The sequence below is a fragment of the Miniopterus schreibersii genome, assembly GCF_964146895.1.
Source record: "Miniopterus schreibersii genome assembly, chromosome: 5".
Taxonomy (NCBI): Eukaryota; Metazoa; Chordata; class Mammalia; order Chiroptera; family Miniopteridae; genus Miniopterus; species Miniopterus schreibersii.
Genome location: NC_138106.1, coordinates 71,854,217 through 71,867,943, shown reverse-complemented (window position 1 = coordinate 71,867,943; position 13,727 = coordinate 71,854,217). Strand labels below are relative to the sequence as shown.

Sequence of the window (13,727 nt, the reverse complement as noted above, 5' to 3'; positions counted from 1 at the left end):
GCATTAGAGAAATTAGTTTAGAAATAAATGATAGTATGTTATTCTTTAAAATATTAAGGTTGACATAATTATGTAAAGTCAAAAGGTTATGCTTAGTAAGCTTTTGGAGTTGGGTGGCTTATGACTAGAAAAGGGATTTTTACCATACAAAAGACTGTCATCTCATCATGAGGGAGACATTTAGTTTTAGGCTTTTTAAAGTCCCCACTCTTCATGTGTGCAGCATACTTCCAAAAGAACTTTCCTCAGTACTTCCTCCCTACTCTAAGAATTATATATATATATATATATATATATATATATATATATATATATATATATATATATGCTGTGTACTAATCTGCGTATCTACTGTAGCCTGACTTTATGATGATTCATTTAATCTTGGCGATACCTAATAGCATTGTCTGTATTCTACAACTGTTAGTTATTTATTATACATCACCCGTTTCAAATGTCTGACCATCAAGCTTAAGTTCACTTTAGCTGTTTCCTTCTGTGAACAGCTTTTTGACATACACTTTAATGTCAATCAAAAATAATGCAGCTGCTCATTTTCAAATTGGCTACATATACTGCAATTTTATGGTGAGCCGCTTAGTAAATACTTTTTCAGCATTTGGAAACATGAGAGTGAATTCACGAATGCTGTGTTTCTCAAAAGGTGGCCTTTAGACAGCTTGGATCGGAATCAGCTGAGGTGATTAGTTTAAAAGAATGCAGATTCCTGGTCTCAAGCAGACTTTTAAAATCAGAATTCCTGGACGTCAGGCCTAGAAATCCTAATGTTCTTTTAAGTACCTCTAGTAATATTTAGGCTCATTCTAGTTTGAAGATGCATGTGCTTAGAAACCAGTAAGCAGAGTATTAATAGATATCCCAGGAAAGAATGGGAGGAGGTCCCTATGTAATAAATTTAGGAAATGATTTAATATTCTCTGTACTTTCTGGATCTCTTTTTAGGAGATTCTCTAAAACTGAATCAAAATGTACTTTAGTGTTTTAACATTTCTGAGAGTTACTGCAAAAATTCCTTTAGCCAACATCTAAGCAGTATTCTTTGACTGTGTAATATATTTTTTGTTGTTTATTTGTTTCATGTATTTTTCTATTGAACTCCATGGAATCTACTTTGAGAGATGGTAGATTATACATTTAATTTCAAACTCTATTTAGTGTTGAAAAATTAGTTTTGGCCTAATGTGTCATTTAACATAGGTTATATAAACTTTAATTTAAGTGAGTGAAATATTAACGTGTAATACAGAGATTGTGAACTATCTGAAGCTAACATAAAAGAAAAGAAAAAGGAAATATTTGGATCCCTCGAGTTTAAAGTCCCTGCATCATTTATGATAAGAATTAACTGAAAGTATTAGTACTGTATTTAAACTTATAGTGCATACCATGTTTCAATACTGAGCACTGCATTATATGAGAAAAAGAAATAGCATTAATAATACCTGTGTGTGTGCACGTGCGTGTGCACATGTTGAGTGTATTCACAAATTGGAGTTTTCTAAGTGCTGTTAAGTGTATTACCTCAAGGCTCTCCAGGCCATACTAGATAGAAATCTTATGGAAAGAGATAAAACAATTTTTCCATGTTGGTTAAAATGATTAATAAAGGCAAATAATCAAAAATCTTTAAGAAACTTTCCTTTTATAATTTCTTAGTTTTTTAAAAAAGCTTTATTGAGATATAATAGACAAAAAACATTTTACACACATTTGAAGTATGTAGTTTGTTATATTTTCACAAGTGTATGTAGTGATGAAACCATCACCACAATCAAGATAATGACCGTGATTTTTATCTACAAAATGCTGATCACTCTCATTCATTCAAAATTACAAAATGGCTTTATGTCATAGTAAATTAATTTATATTTTCTAGAATTTCATGCAAATATTATCATATAGTATGTACTCTTCTTTTTCTGATTTATTTCTCAGAATAAATATTTTGAGATTCATCCATGTTGCTGCATGTATAAGGTGGTTCCTATTTACTGTTGATTAGTATTTTATTGTATAAATCTGCACTATAATTTGTTTATCCATTTACTTGGTCATAGACTTTTGGGTTGTTTACAGTTTGCAGCTATTACTTTTATGAGCCATGTTTTGTTATTATATGTAAGATACTTTTGCCTAACTAAAGATCACAAAGACTTCCATAAGTTTTATAATTTTAGATTTAAAACGTATTTTGAGGTATTTCATGTTTTTAATATTCTTTTCTTTCTTTCAGCTGCATTATTTCTAGGTTAGTTTCCATAGACTGATTGATCTCATTACAGATAGCATTTTCCTGCTTTGAATGCATAGTAGTTTTTTAATTGGATTCCAGACATTGTGAATTTTACCTTTATGGTGCTGAAAACTCTTATATTTCTATAAGAAATCTTAAGCCTTGTTCTGATTAAGTTACTTAGAACAATTTTAATCCTTCCAGAGCTTCTTTTAAATTTCTTAAGGTGGTACCAGACTAGTACGTATTCTAAGAATCATTTTTTTCTCATTACTGAGGTAAGTCCTGAATGCCGAGTATACTAGTTATGAGGTTTTTCAGCCCTATGTAAGCATCATGGACTAGTTTCTCTAATCCTTTTAGATGGCTGTTGTTCCAGCCTCAGTGTCCTCTCACCGATGCATTGGTCAGGACTTACTTTGCTGAACATGGGAGGGGACACTGGAGCTATCTGGAGCTCTCTTTGTGTAACCCTGTCTTTTGGATACTCTGCCCTAGCAAACCCAAGCTACTTTGGCCTTCTCGGACACCCAGCTTCACCCCCAAAACTCAGGCAGGCCACCAGCTTCTACATGGTTTCCCTCCATGGTCCACGACCTTGAAAACTCTCAAGGCATTCAGCAGGGACAAATTTTAGGGTTCTCGTCATTTGTTTTACATCTCTCAGGGATCACTGTCCATTGTTATGATGTTCAATAATTTTAAAACTGTTGTTTTTAGGTGAGAGGTAAATCTGTCTCTATTACTCCATCTAGGCTGGAAGCAGAAGTCTTTTTTTCTTTATCTTTGAAATGTAGAGAAATAATACTTTTATTTCAATGGTAGTGTGCTTTCAATTTTGCCTGCTTGCTTGTTTTAAGGTGATATAATAAATTTTAAAGGATGAATGAGAGTGAAATGTGTCTTTACTCACTTTGACAGAATATTTTAGATAATAATTTTGCTAGTTTTTAAGGTTAGGAATTTTATTATTTAGCCACAGAAATGTAGTGCTATTATGGGTTCTTATACATTATGGGAATGAAAAGGAAAGTAATAGCATCTATACAATGAGCTAAATACATATAATTATTTTTACTGGATTTCACTTATTGTCAAGAATGAGAATTCTATCAACAAAAGTTTTCTTTTTAATTTTTTTTTTCCATTTATGTTTTTAATTAATGTTTTTAATTTAAGGGTTAAAGCAAGTACACACCTCAATAATTCACGACTCATTAGCCTATAAGCAATCTTGAGATTAAAATAAAATAAATATTGAAATTTGCTAGCTTTTTAGCTCTTATCTGCTAATGGAAGGACTCAGTTGCTGCTCAAATTCTCCTCAGGTTATTTCCTAAAGATCTTTTTTGGCTTTGTCATGTGCTATGAATGATGTCTCTCCCATTCTTTAGCTTTAATTTTTCATGGAAATTTTAATTCTTCATGCTTTTTGTGGGATCTGGGGAGAGAACACCTTGTTCCACTCAACTTTGGCTAAAGACCTTCTTTGCACCCAGGAAGATATTTTACAAAATGTATGAATTAACTTTTTCTAAAAATGATCCTTTAATTCTTTGATCAATAAGTCATTAGATTCAAGTAGTTTTCCACAATATTGTGGCCTAAGTGACATCTTAGTGTAGCAGTTTCTCACTAAGTGCATTGGAACCTTTCTTCCATTTGCATTGACAATGGGGAATTCTAAGTAGATTACTGAGATTATGCTCTAGTGTAGATTAGCATTGGATAATAAAGTCCTAAGCGCATTCTCTATGTTTTTATTTACTACCATGAATACTTGAAAGTAATCTTACATATACTCTTTATCTTCCAGGAGAGTGACCAACCTTACATTTGTTTTCTCTTCATTCAATAACTCTTTAAAGTGTTCATTGTTCATATACCTCCTAAATTGAAGCCAAACAGATTAGCCATTTTTATTTATCTTTTATATTATACTTATTGAGAAATAATTAATATACCATCAACTCAGCTAAAGCTTTTAGTAATTTCACTGTTATGTAACTCACTGAAATCAAATTTGCATTTACATGACCCTAAAGAAATGTTATACCTACTAGTGATCGCTCCCTATTTTCCCCCAACCTTCCCTCCCCAGCTGTGGGAAACCACGAATCTACTTCCCATGTCTATAAATGTGCCCACTGTAAACATTCTTATAAATGAAATCATACCATATTGTGACTACCTTGTTAGCATAATGTCTTCATCTGTGTTATAGCATATATTTTTCATTGAATATTCATTTAATATTTCATTGTATGCATACACTATATGTTATTTAGCTATTCATCAGTTAATAGAAATTTGGGTTTTTATACTTTTTGGCTATTATGTATGATTCTGCTATAAAAATTTAGGTGCAAGTTTTTGTGTAGAAATATGCTTTTATTTCTCTTGGGTATGTGCCTAGGAAAGGTTTTGCTGGCCCTGTTTTCTGCTTTATGTCCTTTGGGTGCTCTGTTTTAGTTGTACATATGTTTGTAACTGTTACATCTTTCTAATGGAGTGACACATGTTATTGATACAGGTTGATGTCCATCTACCGTTTTACTTTTTTATTTTCTCTATTGTTACTGATGAGAAGTCAGTTAGTTGTTAATATTTTTGGAGTTCCTTTGCAAAAAGTTGTTTTTCTGTTCCTGCTTTCAAAAGATTGATTTTTTTTTTCTTTTGACATTTCTGTTATGATGTGTCTGGAAGTAGAACTTTTTGTATTTAAACTTCTTAGAATGCATTGAGCTTCTTGGTTGTGTAGATTAATGTTTTCCATCAAATTAAGGAAGTTTAAATCTGTATTTCTTCAAATTTTTTCCACTCTTTCCTATTTCTTTTTTTTTTTTCCTTTGGTGTCTTATTGCACAAGTGTTGTTGTGTTTAATGGTGTCCCTTGTTAATTTTTCTTTTTTTCCCCTTCTCTTTTCTTCAGATTACATAATCTGTACTGATCTATATTTGTTTGGGCTCATAACTACTGTTGAGTCTGGTACTAAATTTTCACTTCGATTATTTCATTTTCAACTCCAGAACATCTATTTCATCTACTTTATAATTTCTCCCTTTTATTTTTTTTTTTTTGATTTTTTAAAAAATATATCTTTATTGATTTCAGAGAGAGGAAAGGAGGGTGAGAGAGAGACAGAAACATCAATGATGAGAGAGTCATTGACCGGCTGCCTAGCCCACAACCCGGGCATGTGCCCTGACCAGGAATCGAACCCCGATCGCCTGGATTCCAGGTCAATGCTCAACCCCTGAGCCACGCCCGGCCGGGCGATAATTTCTCTCTTTTGTTGATATTTACAATTATTTTGTTTTACTTCTTTAAGTATGGTTCCCTTTAGTCTTTTTTAATGTATTTAAAATGAATCTTTTGAAGTCTTTTCTGTTAAGTTCATCTTTTAGGCGTTTTTACCAGCAGTTTCTAATGTTTGCTTTTTTTTTTCCTGTGTAGGAATCACACTGCCATGTTACTTTGCATGTCTTATAATTTTTATTGAAAGCATGACACTTAGATAATTCACAAGCGACTCTGGATACTGATCTCACCCTGCAGCTTGCTGTTTGCTTATTTGTTTGGTAACTTAAATCGACTATTTTCACTGCAGTGCAAAGCCTGTGACGTCACTCAGAGGCATAGTCTGGCACATGTGGATAGTCACTCGAATGAGAATGCTTTTCATGGGGCTCGCTTTGTCTCTTTCCCTGGTGTCTCTGTTAAGCTGTCTGCCTCTGTTGGTATTAAGTATAGTTGTTCCTCTCCACTACTTGTCAGCTAATTTCTCTACTGTTTTCAACAATATCCTATGCATAAATTGCTCCATATCTGATCCAATGAAATTGAGAACAGTTTGCCTAGAGTATTATTTTTTTTACTTTTTGAGGCCAGTCGTACAGGTTTTCTTTGACTGCAAGAAGGCTCTTTCTGGCTGTTTCTTTCTCTGGCTTTCTCTCATAAACAAGCTGGCCCATTATTTAGCCTATTGATCTGAAAATATCCATCTCCTTTTACTTGCTTACCATCAAATCTTCATAGTTTTCAAGAGGGCCCTAGGCTTGAGCTTCCCCACACTCTGTTCCAAATAGTTACTCTAGAGAGAGCTTCAGAAATCTCTTACTGTGACCTGCTGGCAAAATCTCTATGATGCTCCCCCTGAGCTGGGGGCATGGCTTGCTTCTTTTAAAGTACACTCACCCCTACTTTAAAAGCAGGATTCTGTAGGAGTAGCAGTAGACTCTGGCTTCTTGGCTTGGCCTCCAGCTTGAAACCTCTATTCTATGAGTGAAACTGAGGTGTGAACCGTTGGGTCCCTGTATTCTTGGCTACAAGTGGGGACTGGGTAAAGAAAGAGAGCCTTACTCGCTCAGCCACTCTCACCTGCCATGTAGCCTCTGCAACCAAATGTAGAAGCGAAGGGAATAAGAAATACTGACCACGTTCCTCCCCTGGGAAAATGCTATAGCCTATTGAGAAGCCCCATCTTCTTGCCTACATTCACTCATGCAGAGTTGGGGGTAGGCTGAAGGTGGGGAGCAGGTCCTGGCTCCAGTACCACAGACTCCAGTGCCACCTATTCTTACAAAGATTAAGTAGATTTTCTTGAATAATTGTTTCTTCATTTGCTATATGCTGATGGAACAATTTTCAAGACCTTAAATTTGTGAATGTATGTGTTTAAATAATTTTCATCAGTTCTTATTGTTTTCCTGGAGAGTCTGCAGAGCTCCTTATGCTGATGTTCCAGAAGTCACCTGATTTATTTTTTATAGTCATATATTTTCACAATGTTGGCTCACAAGTTATTCTAATATCTTCCAAGTATCTTCCTTTATTGAGCCTTATGAATTATTTTGTCTCTCATTCTTCCTTTTCTCATAGAAGAAATTTGTATTTCTTTTCTCAAACATTTTATATTTAAAATTTCTTTATATTTTTGCCTTTAGAGGAGATGCAACTATTTTATAATTTTCCTTTTCCTTGTAATTATAGGTAATTTTCAGTTTTGTTCTTTCTCTTTTCTTTATAAACTCTATATGAAAAAGGTCACATATAATTTTTAAAAAAGATTTACTGGTTTGATATATTTTAATGTAGCTATTTTTTAATGTAGCTTTTTTTCTTAATGTTGCCAATACCCTTTCCTTCTCTTCATTTTGTGTGTTTGAGTGTTTGCATGTTTGCGTGTTTGTGTGTGTGTGTATTTTAACTACAGGTAAATATATCTGAGCTCTCATCTTTAGGAATTTCTATGGGTTACTATGCCTGTAGAAAATAGTAAAGGGGATAAATAAAAACGAACACAGAATAAATATAGATGTGTGTAAAAGAAAACAGTAACAATCTGTAGTCCAGAAAAGTGGAAAAAACATAACAATAAAACTGCATCCAATAAAAATTATTTATTTACATTTAATCTGTCTAACTGCTAACCTTTGATAATTTGTCGCTTTTTTACTGTCCCGAAACAGAAACTTCTTACTTATTTAAGAGATTTGACTAACTTTTCAGGAAAGTGATCAAACAATTTCAAAAGAGACCCACTACAAAGAAAAGTAATGACAAATTGATACAACTGCCCTCAGATTACACACATTGACATGGAATGAAGCTATTTACTAGAAATAATAGAACGCATTGCCTGAGTGAAAATGGCCATCATTTTTATTAATTCAAAACATACTTATTAAGCATTTACAATGTTCTAAACTCTATCCTAGATCTCGGTATTAAAACTATACAGAAGCATAAAAATTAAGACTGTCTGGAGGGAAAGAAAATAAAAGAGAGAGAAGAAGAGAGCGGAGGAATAGAGGAGAAAAATAGTATAAAAGCAAGAAAGAAACAACATTAAAATTCCAAATTCTCTTTTATTTTATAAATATATGAATTATATTGAATCTTATAAATGTCCTAGTGGGTGATTAGAATTTAAAAATGATATGTTACTCAGAAAACAAGAAAACCCATTGAAAATTAATCAATAAAACTATGGTAGTATATAGTACAGAGAAACATCACAACATTTAGAAAGCCAGTTTCTCAGCACATGTTTTACTGATGCAAATGATTCATTTTCATAATAGGTGATGCGGGGCAGGTTGATTTTTCTGACATATGCTGAATGCTACATACAATAAATCATTGGAGAACTAGAACTGCATCATCATAGATGTGTCAAAGCAGTCACATTTGTTTAGAGTTTGCTAAAATGGATATTTTATTTTCTCTCTCATAGAGTTTTCTCTAAGGGATGGGCTTTTATTTTTAACTTTCTGCCATCTTTTATCATTTTGGGGACCTGTAATACAACATATTTTTCCATATAAAATAGAATAAATCTTTCAGTCTTCTAGAGAAGTAATATATATAATCTACAAAAATATAGTGACCACCCTGAGGCATCAGGCTTAGAGTCGGGTAATTTCTTTTTATATTTTTTAGTCAGATGGTGTAAACTTTTTGATTCAGCCCAAGGAAAAGTTGTGCACAGAATATAATATTTTTTTAGAAGAGGTTACAAGTGAAAGTTGACTTCTCGTGTTCAGACTTTTGGTTAATGGCACTGAGGCTCACTTGACTCATTCTCAAGTGAAAGGATGTTATTGTAAGGTTTCCTCCCCTCCCCCACCAAATTCATATGTTCAAACCTAATTTTCAATGTGATATTAGCAAGTGGGGCCTTTGGAAGATTATGACTGAGACTGTGACCTTATTTAAAAAAGCCCAGAGAGCTCCTTCAGCCCCTTCTGCCACACTTGGACACGGAGAAGACAGCCCTCTATGGACCAGGAAGCAAGTTCTCACCACACACTGAGTGTGTCTGAACCTAGATCTTGGACTTCCAGCATCCAGAACTGTGAGAAATCAGTTTCTGCTGTTTGTACACCACCTGGTCTGCGACATGAGGCTCCAGCCAGGCGTGATTAGACCTGCGGCACCTGACCTGACAGCGCTTACTCTCCAGGGGGCAAACATAGAACTTTACCCCCCAATAGAAACGATGGAATTAACTAGTCTTCCTAGTTTTCTATCTATGTCCAGAATTTACATTGGAGAAAAATAGGGATGTAGCTGCAAAGATTATGAAGGGAAGTAATCCTACAAATGCCTCTGTTCATTATTTGCCATCAACTTTTGCTCACCGTCACACCCATGTGCTTATTTTGAAAAATGCAAAATAAGAAGAAATAGATATATTTTAAAACAGTAAAGGTAGAATGGAAGCTTAAGAAAAGAGGTGAGAGAGAGGAAAGGGAAGGATGAAGAAAGGAAGGGAGAAAGGCAGGGAGGGAGGGATTCAGGGATTCAGGGAGAGAGAGAGAGAGGGAGACAAAAAAGAAAAGGAATGCCAGAAAGAAGAAAGGTAGGTGTGCAGAGTAAGTCCCAATATTCCAGTATCCTCTCTTTGCCTTTGGTTATATTTCTGGTGTCCATGTATCTGGTGTCCACTATGCCGTTGCTCCTGAAACTATCGTCAGTGCACCAGCATCAGACTCTCAGGCTCCACCTCACAACATATTTGGTCAGAATCTGAATATTAATAAGATCCAAAGTGATTAATAAGCACATTCCAGTTTTAGAAATGCTGCTCTAGATCACGATGGCCATTAGAGACATGACAAAGGAGAAAAAATAGAACTCTCTAGAACAAGACCGGACATGAAACAAAAATACACAGAGAATCAAAAAATGAACTATGCAACATAAAGAAAACTTCTGTTGATCTGCAGCTATGTAATGCATCAGTTATTTTATAAAGCTAGAAAGAGAAAATAGAAATAAAGTTTAAATACTATTTTTTTGTCTGTTTCTTCCAGGAGGAAGGGGTCAGAATAAAAAAATGGGAAAGATAGTATGATTGGCTCTTTTTAATGCATTTTCCTGTTCATGTTATGCCTTCTGGTAACTTAAAAGCTGTCACATAAGCTATTATTAAAGCAACAAATTAGCTCGGCCTGTGTGGTTCAGTGGTTGAGCATCGACTCATGAACCAGGAGGTCACCGTTCAGTTCCTGGTCAGGACATATGCCCAGGTTGCCGGCTTGGTCTTCAGTAGGGGGCTTGCAGGAGGCAGCCAATCAGCAGATCAGTGACTCTCTCATCATTGATGTTTCTATCTCTCTCTCCCTCTCCCTTCCACCCTCTGAAATCAATAAGAAAAAAATTAAAGCAACAAATTATGCTTTTGTTTATTTTATTTGAATGATACTCATTAAAATTTTATGTTAGATGCAATTGCTATCAGGTTTTATGCGTCCAATTAATATTACATTAAATGATGCTTTTGTACAGAAAACCAAAATAGCTAAGGAAGCAGATGTGTGTGTTCTTAAAATGCAGCTGTTATTCTATTAAACAATTAGCACCAATATTTTGGAATAATATTTCAGATGTTGCATAACAGTTATAAAAGTGGTTTTCATCCTGGCCAGTGTGGCTCAGTTGGTTGGAGCATCTTCCTGTACACAGAACGGTGGTGGCTTAGATTCCTGTTGGGGCACTTGCAGGGGGAGGGAAGGTTGGGATGATCAGTCTATGGTGCTTCACTTTCACACTGATGTTTCTCCTCTCCCTCTCTCTCTCTCTCTCTCTCTCTCTCTCTCTCTCTCTCTCTCTCTCTCTACCCCTCTACCCCTTATCTTCCCTCTCTCAGATCAATTAAAAAAAAAAAAAGGGTTTTCTCCAAAGATCTAAATTTTCTTACACTGCCACCACTTAGAGCTATGAACAAGAAAACATTGGATATACATTTATAGGAAATAAAATGTAAAAACAAGGGAACATTTTGTACAAATCTATGAGACACTGAAAAATGAAAGAGCTTCATTTTTTTTTATTTAGTGCAGCAAAGAACTCTAAATGCATCTATCATATTCTGGCATATTTTAACTGGTAAATGTCGTTTCATCTTTTTACTTTAATTTTTTTTTTTTTAACTGATATTGAAACTACTTTTCAACTGCAAAAATCTTAGAAATGACTTTGGTTAGCAAAAATGAAATACTTCATAAGATACATGTTCATGGAAAACTCTGTGTTTTATATTATTTATTTATAGTTAAAAGACAAAATTAAGATTTTATACTTTTCCTACCCTTTCAAAGTTTAGAGGTTGTCTTACGCTGAAAAATTGCCAAAATTGCATAAAACTTTTTTTTGTAGTGAAACTTTAATTAGGTAATTTTTATCTAAATTGTAAACATAATCATAAACATATTTTCAAAAACAAGACATAACATTTATTTAGTTTTATCCTGTATTAATATCATTTTATTTTTTTTAATTAATAAGAGAAAGTCATACCTCTGCAAATAAGTAAAACTCAATGGACCATGCAAATATCTGCACATCCAATATATCAAATGCAATATTATTTTCAGAATCAATTTTTGCATAGAGCACAAAATGGAGTAGCTGGATTTATATTAATTTGTTGCCAACATAAATGTTTAAAAATAATTGATATAATATATGGTAAACTGAAGTATTTTATGCACTTGATATAAAATATTTTTTCCCCTGAAAATATCATTGTTCATTTTAAATGTGAGCCTAAGAAAACAGAACAGCATATTTTCTCAACTGTATTTAGATCTTGCTGTAATGATACCTTAACCTTAGTCTATGATTTTGATTTCTAATCCATTAAAATTGCCCTTATCAGCTACTTTAGACTTGAGAAATTTTAAATTAAATGAAAATATTATTAAACCTCTTTACACAGAGAACAAATAATCACTAAGTGCACCGTTCAATGATGAACCTGAATCGTGCACAGTAAGTTTCACATCTTGAGGGAAGTATTCTCAAGTCAAGTTGAAAGAGCATTTTTCTCAATGGAAATTTTACAGCAAATATATCTATTTAAATATTCAAAATATTCAGGTGTCTACTTACTTATTTTCTTTACCAAAGATGGCATCTTAGGTGTTCCCCAGCCTCACATTGTTCATGTTGAAATCTTAGCTCAAATGGTGGTGTACTTCTTTTTAGGCATAACCAGGGAGTTGTGAAAATGCTCCTCCCAAATGTGCTGTGGCTCGGAGAATTGAGATTCTCCTGTGATAAAACTGAAATTCGAAGAAGGGAGATGAATACTGTAAAACGGCCTGAGTCCAAAAAATGCCACCAACTAAGGAATAAAAGCTGTGTCCCACCCTACTCTATTTAACTTTGAAAGTTTATTTTTGAAGTAGTATATTTTTTTATTTTCTCAAATTCAAATAGATGGAATGTTAAACTAACCAATATTTGCTTTTTAAAAAACTGATCAAGATAGGGAGAAGGCGCTTCCAGGGAGTGTTTCAAGGACATGGACCCTGTTACATTTTGAAAGGGAATGTCACAGAAATTTTTCATTTATATTTTACTCTCAGATGTGAAATACTTGAAAGAAGAAGATGCAAATCGCAAGACTTTCACTGTCAGCAGCACACTGGACTTCCGAGTGGACAGGAGCGACGACGGAGTGGCGGTCATCTGCAGGGTGGACCACGAATCCCTCAATGCCACCCCCCAGGTGGCCATGCAGGTGCTAGAGATACACTGTGAGTAAGCGCCCCTTCCTCCCCCTTTGTGTCGGCCGCAGATCTCTTCCTCTACATTTAAAATCATTTCAAAATTACGTGAAGTTACAGAAAATGTGCAGCAGAATCTACAGCAAAGTGCAGTGAAACTACCCTCAATAATATTAATCATGTTCCAAGGAAAGTCGTGCTTGGCCGAGTAGCATTACAGTCCAAGAAGAAAAGTAAAGGGGCCATCAAAAGGCTACGACTCCTCATGTCCTTCCAAACGGCCACTTGATGGATGTGTGCTTTCTATCTCTGCTTTTAAAATTAGACTATTTTTTTTTACCTTCTCTATGAAACATACTAAGTCCATATAAATGCAAGGGCCTATCTAGTATGTTTTCTTCATCAAAGGCATCATTATTTACAAGTGAGAAGAACAATATTAATGAGATGACTCCAATAGGCCGGGGGCAGTGTAAATGCTTTGCCGGCATTATCTCATCTCATGTTATCTGTTAGGGCATCAGTTACTCTCTTTAGTCACAATTGACAGGTGAAGACACCAAAGAGTGTAGAGGTTGAGTCACTTGGCCAAGTTCACACAACTAGCAAATGGTGGCCTTATAATCATAACATTTTTAGTACTTGGAAGGGCCTTTGGAGAGGTGATCAGTAAATATTTATCAAAAGGAAAGTGAATGATTTGAAATAAGATAAAGTAGAAAAGAAAAAGAGTAGAACACAAGATGTTATATTTCTGAATGGGAATACTTGGTTTTTTAAATATTGGAGATTTTCAGTTTGCTTTTGTCATCTGTTACAAAGTTATAGATTGAGTTTAGAATTTAGATCTAAATTACATTAAATCCTAAAATTTAAAATCTAAGTACCAGTCTTCTAATATGCTGCAAATTTTGTTTTCATTTATTTACTCAACAAGAACTAATTGAGTGCC

At 34.3% G+C, this 13,727-nt stretch overlaps 1 protein-coding gene across 5 annotated transcripts in view; it reads left to right on the top strand.

Moving 5' to 3' along the window:
• The window catches only part of CADM2 (cell adhesion molecule 2), a 997,699-nt gene that overhangs the window by 857,097 nt on the left and 126,875 nt on the right, over window positions 1-13,727 (top strand). For all 5 annotated transcript variants that reach the window (XM_081138746.1, XM_081138747.1, XM_081138744.1 and 2 more), the window contains one exon: window positions 12,635-12,805. In XM_081138746.1, coding sequence (XP_080994872.1) covers window positions 12,635-12,805 — 171 coding nt within the window. The remainder of the gene's footprint in view (window positions 1-12,634; window positions 12,806-13,727) is intronic.